Source organism: Ochotona princeps, chromosome 2, assembly GCF_030435755.1.
Source record: "Ochotona princeps isolate mOchPri1 chromosome 2, mOchPri1.hap1, whole genome shotgun sequence".
In the NCBI taxonomy this organism is placed as follows: domain Eukaryota; kingdom Metazoa; phylum Chordata; class Mammalia; order Lagomorpha; family Ochotonidae; genus Ochotona; species Ochotona princeps.
The window spans coordinates 19,703,826-19,726,540 of NC_080833.1; the positions used below are offsets into that span (position 1 = coordinate 19,703,826).

General features: G+C 56.6%; 1 protein-coding gene across 6 annotated transcripts in view; it reads right to left on the minus strand.

The window, feature by feature from the left end:
- Positions 1–6,047: 6,047 nt before the first annotated feature.
- Positions 6,048–22,715, minus strand: part of AHDC1 (AT-hook DNA binding motif containing 1) — a 59,879-nt gene continuing 43,211 nt past the window's right edge. For all 6 annotated transcript variants that reach the window (XM_058677470.1, XM_058677461.1, XM_058677454.1 and 3 more), the window contains 4 exons: positions 21,712–21,804; positions 21,546–21,586; positions 16,408–21,342; positions 6,048–6,700 (listed from right to left, as the gene is read on the minus strand). In XM_058677470.1, coding sequence (XP_058533453.1) covers positions 16,451–21,268 — 4,818 coding nt within the window. In that variant the 5' untranslated portion in view covers positions 21,269–21,342; positions 21,546–21,586; positions 21,712–21,804 and the 3' untranslated portion in view covers positions 6,048–6,700; positions 16,408–16,450. The remainder of the gene's footprint in view (positions 6,701–16,407; positions 21,343–21,545; positions 21,587–21,711; positions 21,805–22,715) is intronic.

Consider the following 22,715-nt stretch of genomic DNA (forward strand, 5'->3'; position numbering starts at 1 on the left):
ACTGCCCAAGCACAGCAAGCCAGCATGTGCCTGTAGCTCTCTCCCACCCTGGAGTTTCCAGCCCCAACTGGGCCTCCCCCACATTCCCCAAGCAGAGTTCCAGGCCTGAAACCCAGCCTCCTCCTCTTCACAGCTGGCTGTGTGTGCAAGCATGTGTGTGTGTGTGTATGTATGTACAGTGCCTCAATGGGGCTTTCTGGGCTGGTGTCTGGCTTGCCCACAGCCCTCATTCAGCACAGCCCTTCCACACACACACTCTTGTGTGTCTGCATTTTCACAGGCCTGGATCACATGAACCTCTACACACACACCACACCATCAGCCTCATTTATTCAGTCAGAAAGTCACATACACCAGATCTCTTCACCCTCAGTCACACGTGCACACAGGGGACAGATATGGACACACATGCCAGCCTGGCAAAGCTGTCTACCTTTCACCAGTCCACACAGGTTCCAGATCCCTGGGCTAATGACAGGAGACACACAACCGGACTTATCCATGCCATCATCATATACTCAAAGGTGGGACCTCTGTTACACCCCCTGGTGTGTCCCCAAGTGCCTGGCACAGTGCTTGGCAACTTATAGGAGATCAGGAACTTTGTGTTGCACGAATGGATTCTCACAGGGACTCTTGCACCCAGAGAACGCACACTCAGTGAAAAACACTGGCAGACACCTCAGTGCTTGCCTGAGGAGGCACCTGTCACACGTCAAGGACAGCACGTTCTACACTTGGCACACTAACTGAGTGAGGGATTCTCTAGTCCAGCTGTACGTTGGAACCATCCAAGGAGCTTGTAAAATTCCATCAGAGTTTACACTCTTTGGCCTTGTGGTAAAGATGCCTGTGCTGGAGGACCTCGGTTGGAGTCCGAACTCTTGACTCCTAACTTTGGCTTCCTGTCATTACACAAACACTGGGAAGCAGTGGTGATGGCTCAAATACATACCAGAGTTGGACTGAGTTCCAGGTTCCTGGCTCTGGTCTTGGCCCAGTCCCAGGTTGAGTATCTTTACCAACAAATGCAAGATGTCCCTCTCTCTGCCTCCTGAAAGATATATATATGTATATATATATATATATATATATATATATATATATATATATATACACATATATAATTTGTTTTTATTTGAAAGGCAGATTTACAAAGAGAGGGAGAGACAGAGAGAAAGATCTTCCATTTGCTGATTCACTCCATAAGTGTCCACAATAGCCAGAGCTTAAGTAGATCCGAAGCTAGGAGTTAGAATTTTCATCTGGGTCTACCACATGGGTGTAGGGTCCCAAGGCCTTGGACCATCCTTGAATAGTATATTTTTTTTTTAAAAAGATTTATTTTATTTTTATTACAAAGTCAGATACACCGAGAGGAGGAGAGACAGAGAGGAAGTGGAGCTGCCGGGATTAGAACCAGCAGCCACATGGGATCAAGGTGAGGACCTTAGCCACCAGGCCATGCCGCCAAGCCCGAATAGTATATTTTTTTAAAGTAAAAAAATTGCAGGCCCTGCATGGTAGCCTAGCGGCTAAAGTCCTCGCCTTGAACGCACCAGGATCCCATGTGGGCGTCGGTTCTCATCCTGGCAGCCCCGCTTCCCATCCAGCTCCCTGCTTGCTGCCTGGGAAAGCAGTCAAGGACGACCAAAGCCCTTGGGACCCTGCACCCGCGCGGGAGATCCAGAAGAGGCTTGCAGCTCCTGGCTTCGGACTGGCTCAGCTCTGGCTGTAGTGTCCACTTGGAGAGTGAATCATCAGATGGAAGATCTTCTTTTCTGTATATTTCAATGTCCAGGCCTCTCCTCAGAAAAGTGAAATCTGACTCTCGGGGTGGAAGCTGTGTTGTGGCACAGCAGTGCCTGTGACACTGGCATCCCATATGCTCTCCTCCATTTCCAATCCAGCTCCCTGCTATTGGTCTGGGAAAGGAGCAGCAGGTGATCTAAGTGCTTGGGCCCCTGTTACTCATGTGGGAGACTTGGAAGAAGTCCCAGGTCTCTGGCTTTAGCCTGGCTTAGCCCTGGGCCATTGTAGTCATTTGGAGAATGAACCGGTGGATGCAGATCTGTCTCTCCTCCTAATTCTGCCTTTCGAATTAAAACAAACAAACAAACAAACGAACAAACAAAAACCAAAAACACAACTTAAAAAAAAATCTCTTGGGGTGGGATGTGAGCATCAGCATTTTCAAATTTTATGCTTTTTAAAGGTACATTGATTGGGGCTGTGGAATGGCTCAATTGGCTGTTCTTCCCTGTAACAGCCAGCATCCCATAAGGGTGCTGCCTCACATCCTGGCTGTTCCACTTCTGATTGAACTCCCTACTTATGCCTGGGAAAGCAGAGGAGGATAGCCCCAAGAGTTGGGACCCTGCGTCCACATGGGAGACTTGGGAAGAAGCTCCTGGCTTTGGATTGGCCCAGCTTTAAGCTGTTACAACTATTTGGGGAGTAAACCAGCTGATGGGCGATCTTTCTCTCTGTCTCTCCTCTCTGTAAATCTGCCTTTCCAATAAAAACAATTTTAAAAAAGATTTATTTATTGATTTGAAAGGGAGATTGAGATCTTTCATGTGTTAATTTACTCCCCAGGTGGCCATAATGACCAGCACTGAGCTAGGCCGAAACCAGGAGTCAGGAGCTTCATCTGGGTTTCCCATATGGGTAGTGGGATCACACTTGGACCATCTTCTGTTGCTTTTCTCAGGCCATTAGCAGGGAGCTGGATCAGAAGTGGAGCGGCTAGGACTTGAACCAGTGCTTGTGTGGGATGCTGGCAGTTTTATATGCAATACAATAATGCCAGCTAGGGTTGGTCACTTATTTATTTATCTATTTATTTAAGTGATAGAGAGGGACACAGAAAGGTCTACTTTTCCCCAATTTTCTCAACAGTTAGAGCTAGGCCAGGCCAAAGCTAGGAACCTGGAACTTCAGCTAGGTTTTTGGTCTCCCACATGGGTGGTAGGAAGTCAAGCCCTTGAGCCATTTTCCACTGCCTCCCAGCTGCGTTAACAGAAAGTGCAGAGTACCTGGGACTTGACCCAGCACTCCCATATAGGCTACAGGCATCCCAGGTAATGTCTTCACATTGTGTATCATGCAACACCAGGCCAGGTGTCTACCTTGTGAAACTTGCAAATGGTTGCTCTCCAGTTGGCTGGAGACCCTTTGATCTGGATGGATGGCCTTAAACCTGTGGGCCTGGGGATGTTCACAGAGCAGGCTTTGCTCCTTGGAGTTGAGCCTGGAGAAGCAAATTCCTGAGCCAGGATGCCTCGTTTAACCTAGGGGCTCATCACTTGCTCATGGCATGGCCTGCACTGGAATTTCCTGTCTGTATAATGGGGGTGATTGTTGCAAGGAACCTCTTGGCCTTGCTGCTGGCAATGAGTTTCTCTGGAACATGTTTAGAACAGTTGGTGTATAGTAAATGCTGTATCTTTGTTGTTGTTGTTGTTATTGCTATATTTTCTATCATTTAACTTTTTTAAAGATTTATTTATTTTCATTGGAAAGGCAGATTTACAGAGGGAAGGAGATTTTCCAACCACCGGTTCACTCCCCAAGTGAGCACAATGGTTGGAACTGAGCCAAACCAAAGCCAGGAGCCTGGAGCTTCTTCTGGGTCTCCCACACGGTACAGGGTCCCAAGGCTTTGGGCCATCCTGTACTGCTTTCCAAGGCCACAAATAGCGAGCTGGATGGGAAGAGAAGCAGCTGGGATACGGACTGGTGCCCATATGGAATCGTGGGTGTGCAAGGCAAGGATTTTAGTCACTAGGCTACTGGGCTGGGCCTCCATTTAACTTTTTGAAGCATGGGATGGATTGATTTTTGGGTTTTAGGAGAATTTCTTTTTCTCCTTAACTTATTATGAAAAAGTTAACGGTCTGGAGTCAATTCTCGGTCCACCTGCTCCCGCCACTTCCGTGTGACCTTGGACTAGCAGCACTTCCTTCAGGTAGCTCCAAGAGCCTGTCTTTTCATCAGTAGACAAAGTCTCCTTCAGCACAACCTCTGGATGTTGCCCTGAATAAGCCCCTTGGGTGAGTGCCTCATCTAAACAGCTGGCAGCCATGTTGCCCCCATACCTTCTAGGAGTCAGGTATGACTGCGGTAGAACTCCAACCTCAGAAAAAGTCAGACCAGGGCCCCCCCAAGCCCTGCTCCTCCCACGCAACAAGGTTTCTGCTGGTTTCCTCAGGGACTTCCCCAAAGCCTTCCACCCCCAGCCACACCTAAGCCCTCCCCACCCTCATGGCGCCCTGGCGCTGTTCTCTGTACCGAGCCTTCTCTGGTTCCCATCTTACTCTGGCCAGGAAATCCCTGCCTGTTCTCCCTTCAATCAAAGGCCCACCTCGCTGCATTTTGTTGACTTTCCTCCACACTGTTTCCTTCCTGTGTCCCCTGACCCTGCCCCATGCCAGAGCCCCGGGCTGTCCACTCTTCACCACCCTCCTCCAGCTCTCCACGCGGTGCCTCATGTTCAGCGTCAGTCCATCTGTCCAGGGCAGAACTCTCCCATCCTCCACGCCCAGCTCAACCTTCCAGGTCCCACCAGTTAGGATCCCCAACTCCCTGTCCCCGCTGCTTCTGTGCATGGTCCTCTTCTCCCTGAAGGTGACTTACGGGGTCCGGCACTGGCTCCTCTGGTGCTGGCCATTCCCACAGCTTCCTGATACCCACCCAGCCCCCACCATGCCTACAGGGTTCTCTCCAAAACCCCTGTCCTTTCCCAGAGCACTTCCGGTTTGCCCCCAACACACCGCACTGTGGAGGGCCTTTGCATGTAGCTTCCCCCTTTTCCTGCCTAGCACCCCAGCCTTAGCTCCTCCGGGAAGCCCCACTGCCCAGCTCTCGGTGGAGGCCGTGTGAGATGGCTGCTGCAGTGTGAGATTTGTGCCACCCCCCCAATCAGTGGGAGAAGGGCAGGGACAAGGGACAAGGTCTTTGTCCTTGAGTCTTGGTGTGCAGTGGGTACACCTTAACCTCCAGCACAGTTTGGCAGATGGAGTCCTCCAGCCTGTGGGGTGCCTAGCAAGGGGCTGTGTTACCCCTCAGACTGAAGTTTCCTCTGTACCTTCCCAGTCCAGGTCTTGCTGGCTAGGTCACAGAGGGCACACTCCATGAAACTGTCCTTGGTGTCCCCAAGGAGGGACACAGAGAAGTCATGCTCAGCAGAGCTGTAACACAAGTTCCCAGTCATGGGAAAGCCCACTCACAAGACCCAGGGACACCCTAATGGGCAGCACTTGGCCAAGAGTGCCCCACAGTCAGGGCTGGCAATCTGTAGGCCTCCAGAAGCCTAAAGAATGCCCAGAGCTGGCATGTGGGGGTTAAGGTAGAAAGAAAGGGGAAGGTGGAATATGGGAGTGGCTGGCTTGGTCCTACTGTGGGTTTTCCACAGCAGATCAGTGTGCTGGAGTTAGGTGGGGGATCTGAAGGCCCAGGAGCCCTGGACCCTGCAGCAGGGGACGTGGCAGTCCCAGAAGGCCGGGGTCCACATGTTCTCCACATAGGAATGGATATCTCAGAGATATACATCCCTGAACCAGGGTAGAACCAGAGGACCCAGCCCAGGGGCACACAGGACAGAGGGACTAGAGGCAAAGCCCTGGAACCTCACTGCAAGGAGGGAGGCAGATGGAGGAGACCCACAATCTGGCCCAAGATGGGGGCAGGGAGCGGCCATCTCAGGGAGAGGACACCCAGGATTGGGGGTCCAGGGAAAGATTAGTGAGATTTGGAACTTGGGACAGAATATCAGGGGGAGGGGCACGGCAGCATCTGGGGAAAGTGAAGGTTGTAGAACCAGGGGCCTGAAGCCGTGGGGAGAAGACTGGGGGGCCTGCAGCAGGGGAGATTTAGGGCCAGGATGGAAGGGCGGGGGTTCACAGGAAAGGTGACACAGCCCTCAGGCAGAAGATAGGGGACACATGTGGGTGCTTTAACCCCTCTGAGGAGACCCAGCCACATGGCACCTTCAATTCCATCCGCCCGCACTTCCCACCCTCCACAAAACACAAGCTCTTTCTTTCTTTTTTTTGCTTTTTTTCATTTCTTTTTAATACAAACTTGGATCTTTGGGTGTGTCCTGCCAACAGAAAACAACAACAACAACAGAAGAAAAAAACCCAAGAGTGAAAAATAAGGAAAACAAACAAACAAACAAACAAAAAAAAACAGAAGCTCCCGCAAGGTTCTTCTCCCTCCCCCCCCCCCCACCATGCGAACTTGCACACCACGGGACCACAGCAGGTTTACAGAATGCAATATACAATCCACGATTTATAATAAAACAGTATGTACAATAAATAGGATATTGTTCATTTGTGTCAAACGACCTGTAGATAAATTTCTCAGTGCATTCTTGCAGGGGCTCTGGACACCTCAGGGCCCCGCTCGCAACTTCTTGCACACGCTCGCACTCTCTCGCTTTTTTTTTTTTTTGTCTTTTTCTAAAACTGTGTTTTGTTTTTTTTAAGTTTTGTACATTTTTAAAAAGTATTTACAATTGCTGGTTTTGTGCAGAAAGGGCTCACCTTCGGCTTCTGCGTGGAGGAGATGGGCAAGGAGGGGGAGGTGAGGGGAGGTGGGGCACGCGGAGGGGTGCGGGGCACGGAGAGGCAGGCGCTCCTGCCAGAGGGCTGTTTGGACGCTGGGAGGGGTCTCGGCGTTGGTTTTCTGAAAGCTGCAAAGAAAGAAGAGGCACAAGTCAGTGGCCGGTGCACACTGAGCTTTGAGCTCAGGATGGTGGTAAGGTACCAGGGACCCCGGCTGTTCCTCCAGGACCCTGGGAAAGAATTAGTGTGTTATTCTTTCTTCCAGTAAACTTCACATGGGCACCTGGAGGACTTCAGGGCTGCCTGCAACAAGGCAGGGATGTGCCCGGGGTGGGCGTGGAGGGGTGAGCTGCTGATAACTTGCACTCTGGAGCCAGACACAGCTGAGTGCCAATGGCAGTACCACTGAACAGCTCTCCAGGACCCTGGCAATTCATGGGACCCCAGGAGCCTCAGTTTACCCACCATCCCTGAGGTCTGTCAGAGGACCCAGTAATTTTGGGCAGATGAGGCCAGGCCCTCGAGTGCAGGATGAATTAAACTAATCACTGTTTGCTATTGCTTCACAGTCCCAGGCTCCCTGTGTGAGAGAACAGCTTGGTCACCTCCAGGTCTAGGCCACATTGAGGGCTGACACCAGGCTCTTGGCCAGCACAGGTGTGGACCCTGCTCACCCCTCCTTCATCCAGCCCACTTCCCAGGCCCCACAAAGCCATCTGGAGGCACTGAATCAGTGACTCAGGAAGGTGCCCAGCTCTGTGCCACCCACACGTGGCTGAACACTATCTTGCTGCATAGACACTCAGGTCCCTGCTCTCCCTACCTACACCCCCATCTGGTGGGACCCCAGCCTGGTGGGAGTAAAAAGGCATCCAGGCCAGGGCTGGGCCAGGCCACTCCTTAGGGCCCCATCAGGGTCCATCCTCTCTTGAGGGCTGGCCCATGCCTCCCACCTCCAGTGAGTGACAGCTGTCATGTGAATCAAGGGGTCTGGGGGTGAGCCACCAAGCCCCTCTTCCCTGCAGGTGGCATGGAACCCCTCTCTCCAAACCCCTTCCTTGGCTTTTCTCTGCAACGGGTCCACATTTAAATTCCACTCAGCCTCGGCTGCTGTCAGCCAAGCAGCCAGCCCCAGAGAGGACTTTTGTCCTGAGGCTGGACTTGCCAGGACTCCCCCGAGGGCCAGGAACAGCCTCCTATCTTGGTGCACAGACCAGGGGCAGGTACTGGTGGGAAAAGGAGGGCTGAGGTGGGTCTGGCTGTCAGGCCCACAGTAAGGGTGGATGCAGTTAACAGCATGCAGTTAACAGCAGTGCTCACCAGGGTGGCACTGGGTTGAAGTGGGTTGTGGGGGACAGGTAGACAAGTCACTCTGGGGCTCCCCCACAGTTAGGGTGACCAACAAGGCCAGTGATCCAGATGAAGATGGTTTGGTGATCACATCTGGGTATGCAGGCTCAGCCAGGAAGCTGAGGGCTCTTATCCAAAGGGAGGCTTCATTACTAAGCCAGAAGACCCCCATGGTGGTGGACAGGTATAGTGTGTGGAGGTAACAAATGAGTGGGAGGCTCAGGCGGCTGCTGCAAACCACTTGGCAAACCAATGGTGCTGAACCCCAGCACTCCCCACCCCCTCAAGGACTCAGGGGCTGGCTGGGAGCTTCTGCACAAATCCCTGCCGCCCCCACCCCTTTCAGCCCTTAGCCACTGCCAGTGACCCTCTCCAAGCCAGGTCTCCATGGTGATCTCAGCCCAGCAGGCGGCTCCTGCCAGAACCACCCCTGCGGTGCCCGCGGCCAGGCAGCAGGAGGCTTTCTCACCCTCTGCTAAGCCGCCAGGCAAGGCTCACCTTCCTCCTCCCACCGCCCTCCCCAGCTTTTAGGACTTGGCCAGCTAGAGGCTGTGGCGGGACCTGGGGGATGGGGGAAATCAAAAGGCCAAGGATCCAGGCGGCTGCAATGGGGGTGGAGGTGGCAGCGGGGAGGAGGTGGTGTTAGTGTGACCTAGCACAGTGCTGGGTCCAGGGGACAAAGCAGTCAGGAAGCAGAGCAGACCCCCAAGCCAGGCAGCTGTAACACACAGGGTGAGGTGGAGGGGGGCTGTGCCAAGGGAAGTCTGGGGGCTCAGGAAGAATGGAGAGGCCTGGCTCTGAGCTCATGGTTAGGTACATGGCCCAGCACGCACTGGGGTCAGAATGTGTGCACACTGAATGGACAGGGTTGTGAGGGCAGTTGGAATTTCAAGGTCCAGCTTCAGGCTTACACGTCTCTGGGACGTGCCCTGGCCACGGTCACCCCGTTGCTATAGCTACTGGTGCACTTGGCATTCACTACCCTTCTCCTCTAGGGCATAGACCTGCATGCAGCACCTCTGTACCCCAACACCCCTGGGGTACCCACCAGCCCCATGACTTAACCCTTGAGTGTCTCCACAAGGAGCTAGCAACTGTGGTGCCACATTCCACCAAGTCTTCAGGCTCTGGCAGTTTTAGCATCTGAGGTGCCAGGACAGGAAGTGGTGTCTGCCTGTCAGAAGAGGCTGGCACTGGCAATGCAGAGGGACAGCTGGGCAGAGTCGAAGTGCTACAGATCAGAGATAAATCAGGCTCTCCGGATGGAGCTACTCTCTCTGGCCAAGGCTCCAGCTGGTAGCTGCAAGGGGCGCAGACTAGGTTTTCCCTCTCTTGCCTCTGCCCTCCAAGGGGTCTCAATATTGAGTAAGGCCAGAGAACATAGGAGGACCTGAGGCTGACTTGCTGTGTGACCCAGAGCAGGCTCACCCTCTCTGAGCTTCAGTTTCTACTTGGTAAAATCAGGGGGGCTGCACAGGCAATGCAAGAGACTTCTGGGGAAGGAAGGAGAGGCAGCCCAGCTACCCTCAGCACTTGCAGGGTTGATTCTTCTTCCAATGGCTCAGGTCACACCTGACAGCCAGACTGTGAGGCTAGCTGGACCTGCAGCTCCCAGCTGTCCCTGAGGTTGCCCAACCCCACAATCTGTGCTCACAGTGGAACAAGGACATCCCTCACATTGTGGCCATGCCCTCCGCAGAGACCTTGCTGCTTGCCTCCCTTGGTCACGGAGGAGACCTCCTCAAGTCCTCCTTACTGGGACTGGAGGGGGTCCATGTCCACAGTCACTCAGCAACTGTGGGTGCATCTTCCACTTCTCCAACTCACCACCATAGCCACGCACCAGCCCTGGTGCCTAGCGGCAGATGCCCTATGGCAAGACAGGTGCTTACATGTGCAACTGCGCTGGACCAAGAATGAGAACAATGCAATCGGCTGGTATCATGGGCCCCTCCTGGCTCTGTACACTGGTAGGTGTTGTGCTCAGTGATCCCCAAGAATCGGGACTGGGGCTGCCCCCCCATGCCCGTTCTCTGATGCTCAGTCTTTCTCCCTGTTCCAGCCATGGCTCTCTGATTCAGATTTTAAAAATAAATAAAGAAAGAAACATTATTCCAGGCAGAATGAGATGGGGGGGGGGTGTGGGCAGAAATGAGTAATGGGCCTAAAGAAGCCAATGGCGTGCAGGGGAGGCCATGCCCAGCAAGGCCTGTCACATGGGCAGAAAGGGCTCACTGGGTCTGGGAAAGATCCCGGAATGCTTCTTGGAAGAGGTGAGGGATTAGTCAAAGATAGGAATCGACAGGTGGGAGACCATGGTGGGTGGGAAAGGGCAACCCAGGCCAGGAACAGCAGAAGCATATTCCCAGGGCTGGTAAGGAAGGGAGTGCCTGGGGAGGAGTTGCTGACAGGAGGCTGGGTGCTAGGCCAGGGTCTTCAATACCTTCAATGCCCTGTCAGGGAGCTGGGTCTTGATGTTACAGGCAAAGAGACTGCGGCACTAAGAATGCAATCTGAAGGTGTTAAGCAACAGTCGCAGGAGCAGATGTGTTTTAATCAATTCATTCAATAAATATTTTAGGGGCTCCAGACACCATGCATCTAAAAGTGCTGAGGAATAAGCACTCTGGCGGCCAAAATGGGAGGATGATGTGAGAGGGCAGGGTGGGGGAGGGGAGGGGCCGGGGACCCAGGTGGCTGAGCTCACATCTCAAATTCAAGACCCATTTCTTGGCTCTACCAAGTTCCTGCTGTTGGCTCTGTTCATAGGGCTGGGAAGGGGTGGTCCCTGGGGTGGCGCCAGGGTCCCCACCCTGGGGAACGACACCCACGTGGGGACTGCTAATGCCTACTGTGTGTAGGCTATAAGCTCGACAAATGGCCAGGGGAGGGGGACATTGTGGTCAGAGCAGACTGCGTGCTTACATAGGGTGTTCATGGAGCTGACCCTCCTCTCCTTGCCTCCCAGCAAGGAAGGGGGCACTACAGTGGCAGACGCTCCAGGACAAGTCATACTAGGTGACAAGGTCGCACTGGGACAGAGGACTGGGGTGCCTCACTATGCAGACAGGGCTTCACATGAACTTGCTTCCTCGGGAGAGGGCTGTTAGTGGCTTACTTCATCTTGGCCCCTCCATTCCCCTTCCTCCCACTCCTGGTCCCAGGAGGATACAGTGCAGGTTCTAAGGAGAAAGACCAGGTGGTACTTGGGTACCTCCCTTCAGAGGCCCCAAGCCCACCTTTGAAGCCAAGTCCTTCCTGGGAGGGCAGCTGGGGACTCTGCAGAGCAGGGGGATAGGAGTGTGTGCCTCCCACAGACTGGGTCAGAAGCCCTGAACCACTCCCTCCCCAGCGCTGCTCACAGGCCCACAGTGTACTGGATGGGAGCCACAGACCCATGGCAAATTCTCCCAGGAGACACAAACAGGCCACCTGACTGGTAAACAACAGCCCCAGGCCTGTCTGTGGTTACAGGAAGGTCCCTAGCCACCACCCTCATTTGGGGGCCCTGCTCCCGGATGTGCGGCAACAAGAGGAAGGGGCGTCAGAGGCTGGGTTCCCAGAGAGGTTACCTTCTCAGGAAATGGGAGCCCAGCCCACCCCAGGCTCCAGGAGAGGTGGGAGGCAGGACGGGAAGGCTCCTTGGCCTGGGAGAGGGGCTGCAAGCTGAAGAGCCTGGACCTGAGACCTTTTGCTTAGAGCCAGGGGCAGGAACAAGCGACCTCTTGAGGTTTCAAGACTTACATAGACAAAGCGCAGAACAGCTGAGGCCTGCTGATCCTGACTGAGCACTGAGTTTGGAAATGGTTTACTGCTCCAGTTGGGCCGCAGCCGGGTGACCTTGCAGGACATGTGACATTTGTCTTGGCCTCAGGTCCAGATCTGGGAGGGGAGAGGGACTCGAGATTCCTGAATACCTCAGAGGGCTCTTCCTCCCTTCCCTGCCCTGGGGTTCAGGAGAGAGAGGCCTTCTTTGGCCATGGGGGGGCGTCTCTTGTGAAGCCAGCATGGCTGGTTCTGTTTGAGCTCAAGGCACCCTCTCTTGACCCATTCTTTTTTTTTAAATATTTAATTATTTTTATTGGAAAGGCGGATATATGGAGAGGAGGAGAAACACAGAGGAAGATATTCCGTCTGATGGTTCACTCCTCAAGTGACCGCAACGGCTGGAGCTGAGCCAAACTGAAGCCAGGAGCCAGGAGCTCTTCCGGGTCTCCCACTTGGGTGCAGGGTCCCAAGACTTTGGGCCGTCTTCGACTGCTTTCTCAGGCCACAAGCAGGGAGCTGGATGGGAAGCAGGGCCGCCGGGATTAGAACCAGCGACCACATGGGATCCAGTGAGTGCAAGGCGAGGACTTTAACCACTACGCTATTGCGTCAGGCCCGACCCATTCTTGTCTCTGTCCCATCAGCCACAGTTCTCAGACCAGCTGGGTCCCACATTTTCTCCTCTGACCTTTCACATCCCAATCCACAGTGGGATGTGACCTGCCCTTCCTCATACTTCCTACTGCTTAGAATGTCCTCCCCCAGTCTCTTAATCTTGCCTATTCTTCAAGGTCAAGATCAAATGTAGCTTCTTCCACATCAACATTTTCTGAAAAATGTCAGATGCCAAAGGAGTTGCAGGAACTGTCCAGCCCAAGCCATCATCCTGCAGATGGCGAGTCAGGGCTATGGGGATGGAGCACTCTTCAAACTTTGAAGGAGAAGTGTGGGGTCCACGATTATAATGGCTTCTACCATTGAGCCAGGGTTGTGGTACAATGGGTAAAGCCCATCAGGTGCAATGCTAGAGTACAAGTTAGAGTGCCAGCTCCTATACAGTTCCCCGCTAATGTGCCTGGGAAAGCAACAGAGATGGCCCCAAGTACTTGGGCCCATGTCACCCATTTGGGAGACCAGGATGGAGTTCCTAGCTCTTGGCTGTGGCTTGGCTCAATTCTGGTTAATGCAGCCACTTGGGGAGTAAATTAGAATATGAAAAATTTTTCCCTCTTATTGCTTAAACTTTCAAGTAAATAAGCGAAACTTTAAAAAGGAAGGGGGCAGGCTTGGTGCAATGACCTAGTGGCTGGATTCTTGCCTTTAATCTGCTGGATCCTGTGTTGGGACTGATTCGTGTCCCAGCTGCTCCACTTCCCATCGAGCTCATAGAGAATGGCCCAGGGCCTTGTGACCCTGCACCCATGTGGGAAACCTAGGGGAAGCTGACGGTTCCTGGCTTCAGATCAACTTGGTTCCAGGAGTGAAAAAGCAGATGGAAGATCTTTCTCTCTGTATCTTCATCTCTCTGTATATCTGCCTTTCCAATTAAAAAAAAAATCTTACCAAAAATAAATAAATAAAAAATAAAGGGAGGCGGCAGCGCCATGATATAGTGGGTTAATCCTCTATTTGCAGCACTGGCTTTCCATATGGTTCCAGTCCTGGCTGTGCCACTTCTGATCTAGCTCTCTTCTAATATCCCTGGGAAGGCAGTGGAAGAAGGCCCATGTGGGAGACCCAGAAGAACCCTCCGGTTCCTGGCTTCAGATGAGCTCAGCTCCAGTTTTTGAGGCCACTGGAGGAGTGGACCAACAGATGGAAAATCTCTCTCTCGTCTGTAATTCTGCTTTTCAAACAAAAATAAAATCTTACACAAGAAGAAAACAGGTCCACCATTTTATAACTGCATTCCCTGCACAAGATTCAGAGCTGCACCTGTTTCCTCAACCCTGTGGTGGGGGGAGGGGCCAGCACACCTTCCAGGGTGCCCACAGGTCTGCGAGGCAGTGTTGGGCCAAAGGCCTAGCATAAATGGGTATCCCTCGTCTCGCCAAGGGGGCAGAGGAAAGTAGTTTCTGACTGTAACACTTGGCATTTCAGGGCCGAGCAGGTGCTTTCAGGCTCTGTATGCTGCTTCGGCCTCCTGGGGTGGAGGCTGAGTTCGAGAACGAGGGGCCACGTGTGCTTTGTGTGCCCAGCGTGTGGCACTGACCAAGCTGCAGGGGCTCATGGGGCGAGACTGAGCCGAGTGGCTGCTTCTCCAGTGCCCAAAGTCACAACATCTTGCTGCCTGCTGGTGAACGAACGTGTCTTTGTCCTTTCTGCTTAAGCTCTCTGTTGACAATGCAACTCCCTTTATTAATTCTTCTTCCTTCCTGTCGCCTCAGCCCTTTCTCACTCCCATGATGACGGCAATCCGTCCCTGGCACTGGAGGATTGCCACAGATGAGGCAGTCTGCCTCAGGTGCAGAAGAGAGACAGCTCTTCCGTCAGCTCGGAGCCCGAGCTCCCCATCACTGCCTGCCGGACTGCCACAGTGGTTTCCCTCTCAGAATCCCTGCCCTGCTCCAGTGTGACCTCTGGCATTCCAGCCAAGAGCTCTGAAAGCTCCGGGTCCTAGCCACACTGCCTTACTGCCTCCCCTCAGCAGTTCCTCCCTTGTGCCAAGGCTCTGCACTGTGTGCTTCCCTCCCCCAAGCTGACCACCCCCCCCCCACCGCCGTAGTCCAGCTGCCTCTCCCTCCGAGCTTTCAAGCATCAGCTCCAAGGTCTGGTCAGCCTGTTGGAGGCTCTCACAGCCTCCTCGCTTGTTTTCTCTTACACAGTCCTTCCCACGGCTGTAATTATCCAATGCTTTTGTGTCATTCGGCTCGCTGTCTTTCCCTCCCAACTGGAAGTCCCCCAAGGACCAGAACCTCATTTGCAGCATTCACCGTGGTGCCCACCCCCCCTCCACAATGCCTGGTGTATTGGAGATACCCAACAGATGTCTCTGGAAGGACAGAACGCACGGGGTTGAGGATGGCGCTGGTAAGTCCCAGCCATGAGTGGGGAGAGTGGCCAGGACGTGGGGCTGGCTGTTAGCCCAGTTTCTCCTGCGTCCAGGCCTCCCTGGGTGGCTGTTAGGCATTTCACTGAGCTGTGACCTGCCCAAACACCCAGCCCCCACCCCCGCTCGTCTTCCCTCCTCGAGCCTGGGAGAGATGGTTTTTGGATTATTTCACATTTCTGGATTATCCACGAGACATCTCCCCTCCAGTGAGAAGGATCAAGAGTTTGACATTTTAAACCCTAAGCAGCTTCCTCCTAGCCTGCTTCAGATCTGCAGTGAGATGCAAGGGGACTAGAAGGCCATTTTAATCTTGGCCTGGCCTCGCGAGAAAGGAAAAGATGCTGCCAAAAAAAAAAAAAAAAAAGTTGGGTCCATTGTCTCGGCCACACAGAGCTGCAGAAAGCCTCAGAGGCCACTGCATCCCATTTCCTGGGATGGACGGGGAAATGGAGGTCTGGGGAGGGCAGAAGCTGGCAGTAGCAGGTGGCTGGTCAGTCATGGAGCGGACTTCCCCCCAAATCCAGGTGCCATCCCTGCCACCCACCAGGCATCAGGGACACAGAATCCACTGACATGGCTTCCAGGACTCCACTAGACCCCAACCTGGAAAGGATGGAGCTTTCCCAGGAGGCTGTGCTGGCAGTGGGGGGTGAAAGTGAGGGGCTCAGCCACGGTTCCAGGCCACCCACTAACGCACCCCCTGGCCCCCGTGGCTGCCTGAGCCAATCTGAGAAGTCTTCTTGACCCAATGTGGGGTCAAGTTGTGGCCTGTATTTCTGGAGCAGGTTGTTCTTCAAGAAAATTGTTCCTGCTTCCTTTTGAACATTTTGGGGGCACTCCCTCTCCTTTATTTTCCTTTTTTAAACACCAAATCTTGCGAGTACTCAAAGGACTCCAACTAACGAGGTCTCGGTGCCTGATCAAAGTCACCTAGGGCAGAGCTCACAGCATTAACCCAACTCGCAGAAGAGCCTGTGGCTGTAGGAATGGCAACAGCTCCCCTGGAGTCCTGGCACCCTGATGGGACAGACCCCCACCCCTCTTCATCTCTGGCCCCCTAGCTCACAGCTGCTGACCACACACAGCCCATCACACGCTAAAGATACTACAAAACAGCCACCGGTGGGGCATCCTCTGCTTCCCGACCCCTGCTGAGGGTGGGTCCCTTCGGCCACCCCATAAAGTCCTCACAGTGTGTGAACATGATCACTGTCGCTGCATTGCAGCAGCCCTGAGTACCCAGGAAGCGGGGTGCCCGGTGTGGCTGGCACTCAGGCCAAGCCCTGGGTGGCCAATTTGCCATCTGCTTCACCATTCCTCTGGCCCTCTAAGGGCCTCCCAAGCAAGGGTAGGCATTTCCCTAGGGTTCAAGCCCTAGCATGAACAAGGGACACATGCTTGATGAACCAACCCAGGGACTGCCAAATGTCACTTCAGTCACAGGACCTCTGAGATGTCCAAGCCCCCCCCAAGCAGTTTCCCCCAACACACCCAATCTCTCTCCACCCGCACAATACACCCGGCCCCGAGTCCCTGCTTCCTGTTGTCAAGCCAGAGCCCTGCATGCAGATAACCCGAAGACCTCCTGCACACTCCCTTCCCCTGCTGATACTACGCCATCCTCCTCCAGGCCTCTGCCTACTGCATCCACATCCTCAGACTCACCCAGGAACAAAACCTCGCGGTCCAGTCGGCACTTCAGTTGGCACTACAGGGAGGTGACGGTGAATGTGTCCTCGGGGTGAGGTTCCGCCATGGGCCCCAGGAAGCCACTTTTAGGGCCCCCACCCAGGCCAGGATGCGCCTGCGGCATGAAGCCCGGGTACCTGTAGGCGGTGTCCTGCAGGGGCAGCAGCGAGTCCCTTGGCACAGGGGACAGGGTCAAGTCACTAAGGAGAGGGCAGCCATAGCCAGCAGCAGCTGCAGCAGGGCCACGGGGTGGGCCAGGTGGCCGGGCCATCTCCAGTGGCTCCTTGTCAGTCTTAGGTGTGGCCGGTGGGCTAGCCAGGTGAGGGGCACTGAGGCACGCAGCCTCCGTCCTGCCCAGGAAGTCAGCAAGCAGCCCCGCCCCCACCTTGCCTTCATAGGGTGGGCTGCGGGCAGCTGAGCCAGGTGGATACCAGTAGGCTGTGCCCTTGCAGCTGGGGGAGTCGTAGTGGGGCTGGCCCAGTGGCAGGTCCCGGCAGCTCAGGTGGGCCTGGGCTGCAGCCACGTGGCCCAGGCTGGCCCCCTGCAGCCCGTGCTTAAGGGGCTCACAGGCAGTCAGCTTTGCGGGCGGTGGCCGCAGTTCTTCCTTGAAGCCCAGGGTGGGTGAGCAAGTGGGTGAGTAGGCCTTCTGCAGGCCAGCGTCAAACACCGTGGGCGGATGGGCCAGTGGTGGGAAGTGCTTGCCGTCAAGCTCGGGGGCAACCAGGCTGGGTGAGTCGCAGTGGAAGCCCTGGCCAAAGGTGCCATCGGAGGGCGTGGATGGGTTCATGGAGTAGGGTCCCATGAAGTCACAGGGGTCCCGTTCTCCCACGCTGAAGGCCCTTGACTGCGAGGGGAGTGGGGACATGCTGCTGTCCCCGCTGTAGTAGTCTATGCCCAGGTCCGGACTGTCCTGGAACAGCGGGTTGACCGGCTGGGGCTTGGGGATGAACTTGGCTTTGGCCGCCGCACCACCCCGCTCCTTCTTGGCTGAGCAGGCCCCACCGCCTCGGCCTCCCCGTGGCTGCCGGGGCCCTGTACTGCGTTTGGATGGATAGCCCGAGGCAGTGGCCGAGGCGGAAGTTGGGAAGCCCAGGTGTGAAGCCTCAAACAAGTCTACCTTCTTCCGCCGTCCTCGGCCTGGCTTGGAGCTGCTCTGGAAGAGGACGCTCTGGTTCCAGTTGTAGCCGGGGGCCGACGAGGCCTCATTCCAGTCCATCATCAGCTTCTCCAGGCTGGAGAGGCTCGACTGGCCCTCACTGCTTGAGGCCTCGCTGTTGGCGCGCCGGAAGCCGCCACCCCCACCACTGACGGGCTGATTGAACTGGGTGCTGTCGGAGGACGACTCTGAGAACGTCTCCGACACGGCTGTCTGCTGCTTTACCTTTTGGGGTGTGTAGTTGGAGATGTCCAGGATCACGTTGGGCTCGCTGACGTGGCAGTCGAAATTAGGATTGTAGAGCTGACTGAAGGCCTCAGAGGCCCAGTCCAGGCCCCCGTATCCCTGCCGCAAAGGCCACTGAGACGCCCCCGCAAACTGCCGACAGTTTTCAGGCGAGGGCTGGAAAGAGGAGGATGAAGAGGAAGTGGCAGAGGCTGCAGAAGCTGTGGTGCCCTTGGGCACCATGTAGCCACCAGGCGACACGGTGCTGGCCCGGCTGTCACAGCGCAGGGGTGTAGGGGCAGACCCAGAGAAGGGGGCCCCCTCGGAGCTGTTGAAGAAGGAGGCCTTGCTTGGAGGCAGGCAGGGGCCCCCAGTAGGCGGTGGGGCGTAGCCAGCACTGTGGGCGCTGCTGGGTGAGGCTGGCAAGCTGTTGCCACTGCTATAGGCAAAGCTGCAGTCCTTGCTGTTTGCACAGTCCTGGCCCGTGAAGGGCTTAGCTGGGGCGAATACACTTTGTCCAGTCCCATAGCCACCATACTGGGGCGGGTAAGTGTTGGTGGGTGGGTGGGCCGTGGGTGAACGAGCCACGGCTGAAGGAGGGGGAGCCAGCTTGGGGAAAGTCTCGGCTGCCCGGCAGTCTGAAGCGGCTGGGGTGATCCCGTAGCTCGCTGCCCGGCCTGGTGGGAAGGTCTGACGAGCAGGCAGGACGGGCTGGAAGGAGGGATCGGCCCCAGCCCCACTGCTGCCCACCGCCACCGGGCTGGCTTTGGTGCCCCGGCTGGGGAAGGTGGCCAGGCCCCGCTGGGCAGGCAGGGCGCTGGTGGGAGGCCCAGCATAGGTGCCTGATGCCTTTCGGGACTCCGGGCGAGATGCCGACAGCGCGAAGTCCAAGAGGTCGGAGGAGTCGTCTGAGTCAAGCAGCGAGCGGAAGTAGCCTGTGAAGAGGTTCTGGCGCTCCTGGCTGAGCTCGGTCTGGCCTGAGGGCGTACCTGTGCTGTAATAGCTGCCTCGGCCTGAGGCCCCGCTTTCCAGGCCTGTAGAGGTGAAGGCCCGGGCCTCGGTCCCCTGAAACCCACAGTTTCGGCCAGCCTGCCCACCTGGGTGCCCATGGTGAGGGGCCCAACCGCCCGCCTTGTCTCCAGCCCACTCGGTGCCCGCCTCCCCGAATCCAGGGCCACCGGGCACCTGCTCTGGGAACAGAGTCCCATTCTTCCGGGACCGCCTCTTGCGCTTGGGTTTCCCGGTCACTGCGTCCACCTCCCCCCGTCCCCGCTTGCGTGGGTGCCCCAGCTCGGTGAGGCCTGGGCCCCCGACCCCGGCCACTGCCACCACCTTCTTCTTCTTGCCAATTCCCTCAAAGAAGTCGCTGAAGGAGCACCGGGCTGCCTTGGCTGCGTGGCCCCCGCCCCGGCCACCAAAGCCACCTGTTTTGCCACCGCGCCGCCGGAAGCCCTGCACACGATGCAGGAAGTGCGAGATGCTCTGCGTGTCAGGGGCCTGGTGCACTGACTCGGGCTCACTGGGCGTCCAGCAGCGAGGTGGGGAGCAACGGCCGGCGCACTGGCTCTGGCGGTTCAGGAAGGCCAGCTTGGCCAGTACATCTGAGTACTCGGCTTTGCTGTCATTGGCGTCTGCCGCATAGGATGGCTGGGGAGACGCCAGCTTCTGCTTCCTCCTCCGCCGCTTCTTGACCTCTGGCATGGCCATGGTGGCGGCTGCCACGGTGGCCGTCTCAGCAGCCACCACGGCTGGCTCCTTTGGCTTGCCGGGCCCCAGCAGCAGGTTCTTAGGGGGACGGCCACGCTTGCGTTTGAGGATGATAGGCATCTCGCCGGGTGGGAAGACGACCACGACGTTGCGGCCATTGTTCTTCATCTTCAGCAGGGGTGTGGGCTCGGCTGACACACGCAGGCCCAGCTCCTTGCCCTCCACACTCAGGCTGCTGCTCAGGGATGACACTTTGTATGTGGTCTTGTTCCGTCGCCCCAGAGACACGGGGATCTTTGCCATTTTCACTACCATGCGCCGCACGCCCCGGCACTTGCCCTTGCGGCTGGGGACCATTGCTGTCTGGGAAGACTCTGGTTCCAGTTGTGGTACTGGGACTGGAACTGGGCCTGGAACTGGACCTGGCAGGGCAGGAGGAGGAGGTGGCGGTGGCGGTGGCGGTGGCTCGGCCAGAGCAGCTGCCAGCCCTGTGGTCATGGGCAGGGGCAGCAGGCGGCCCTCAGGTCCGGCGTCTGCTTTGCGCCCCCGGCCGGCCTTCCGCCGGCGACACAGAATCTTTGGCCTATCGGTGCGCCGCAAGGCGTACTTGGGGTGGCCCTCAGGCCCAGGAGGGCCGTGGGGGGAGCACAAGTCCAGGCGCAAGGGCTCAGCCAGCGGGCAGTGCCCTAGGGGCTGCTGAGACTCCAGACGGCGACCCGGGACATCAAGCAATTTGGGCAGGGGGTCAAGCGCTTGGGGGTCCAGCAGCTGTGACTCCAGGGAATCGGGCAGGGTGTCTAAGGCCTGCAGAGCCAGGGATGGCAGCCCTAGAGGGTCAGCCAGCGGCTGCAGGGGTGGCAGCTCCAAAGCTTCCCCAAGCGGCTCGAGGGCCTGTGGGTCCAGGAAGCGGGGCTGGGAGTCCAGGAGCTGAGGCTCTGGCTCTGGTGAAGGCGGCTCCAGGGCCTGGGCCTCCAGCAGCTGGGCCTCCGGGCAAGTAAGGGAGGCCAGCTCACTAAGGATGTCAGCTTCAGCGAGCTCAGAGTAGTCAGGACCGTCAGGCTCCGGCTCTGGGGGCAGGCCAGTGGCTGCAGCCGTGGCTCCAGGACTGTGACCTTGACCAGGCTGGGGGCTCTCCCTTGGCTCAGGCTCGGGCTCATAAAGCGGGTGGCTAGGCCGCTCTGACTTGGCATGGGGGGTGGCCCGCTCCTCAGGGCTGCGGATGCTGTTGGCCAGGCTGGGGGAGGAGAAGAAGCTGTACTGGAGGTCACCGGGTGGAGGGGCAGGTGGGCGGCTGAGCCGGAGCCCGCCACAGTCCAGGTGCACACCGCTGTGCTGCAGGTCCTGGGAAAGCCGGGTCAGGTCCTTCATGATGTCAATTAGTTGCACCACTGGTCGCAGAGTCACTCGCCCGTTGTCCCAGCGGCGGTGAGAGCTGCTGCCGTCTCCAGCCGGGGTGGGGCAGCGGGCCTGTGAGATGGGCCTGGCTGCCCGCGGGGGCAGTGGATCGTCCCCCTTGGCAAGGACTGGTGGGCGCCGGGTGCTATGATCCCGGCGTGGGGGTGGGCGTGGGTTCTCGGAGAAGGCGTGGGTAGAAAAGGCCTTGTCAGGTGGGCTGGCAGGGGGCCGGGAGGGAAGCAGGGGCCGGGGGGTAGGGGGACCACCGGGGTAGTACTTGGGCTCCCGGAGGTAGTCAGGAGAGCTGCACACGGTACTGGAAGTCACCACCAGACCCTGAGGCTTCACACGCATCCTGACCTTGTCCTCCGCGGGCCGCCGGGCGTGGCCGGGGCTGACATGAGGGTGCGAGAAGCCGGGACCAGGACCTGCAGGGCAGGAGGGGCAGGTGGGCCCACAGTGAGTACCTCTGTCCTCCCCAGGTCCCCAGGCCTCATTCCCCACGGCGTCTCACCCAAGTAGACCCTGACTATAGCTCCAGGACAGGAGGAAGCCTCACCACAGGATAAGAAGGGCACCCCAGGGTCCTTGGCCCCAGCCCCAGGATGCCAGGAGGATCCTGGCCACTCACCCTCGGCTCTGCCGCCTGGGCTGTCACACTGGAAATCTCTGTGGACAACGAGAGAAGTTAACAAGGAACCTGAATTGCCACAAATCCACCCACAGCCCAACTACCTGCTGCTGTGGCCTCCCTCCAGGCACCACCCCAAGCCCCCCATGTTGTTCCCTGCTGGCCTGGAAAGAGAAGAGCCCTGTACTCACGGGTTCTGCCAGTCGCTGGCTGTCAGCTGGAAGGGCTGCACAGCCCAGGTCTTGGGCGTGGATAGCACCTGGAAAGAAGCAATGCAGCTTGGGTTTAGGGAATAGGCCCCAGATGTGCCAGGGACTTGGCACAAGCTGCCTGGGCATCACTTCCTTTAGCTCTGCATCCACATCCTTTGAGGGGTAGGCTATGACGAAGTCCATTCCACATGTGAGCCAGTGGAGGCTCTGAGAGGAACATCACCCACTCTCATGTTGCTCCTTATGGAGTGCCCACTTGGCACAGCACCAGGGCAGACAAACATGGACATGGTGAATGATTTCATTACTTTTGAGATAGGAGCTGCACCGAACTTCGGTGGTCCCGCAAAGACAACAGACACCTTCAGAAAGCGGTCTCTGGTGACCAACATGGGGCCAGGCATGTGACACAGACTTGCCTGCCCACCACGTCTGCACACTTGCAAGTAGGGGGGTTGCAGAGTCCGCCACAATGGCGCCAGGCACCCTGAGGGCAAGGAGTGTCCCTTTCTGTCCCAGGCTCTCAGCAGCCAGAACAGCATGGGGTCACAGTAGGGTTTCTAGGAAGACTGGTGGGATGAGCAAATCCGCACACCTTTCCCAGAAAGTGCTTTCTGATTCTCAGAACCAAAGGTGACCCAAGAAGGATGTTGAGGCAGGAAAAGGGACAAGACTGTGCATAGGCAGGACACTCTCTGACCCCTCTTCCATCTTTATCAGGGTGACCCTTTCCGACGCTCTGTCCCATCTCTGTCCTTGTTTGGGCCCCAACCATCTCACGGCCAGGGTCCCTATCCCAACTGCAGTCAATTACTGGTGTGGCTGCTCAGGGTACCTGCTTAGAGGGTGTGGGCTCTGTAGGGCCATGGATCACATCTGGTTTGTTTGCCACAGCAACCGCTGACCCTGGGGCCTGGGCTACAGATGCTATATAAATATTTACTGACTGACTCCCTAA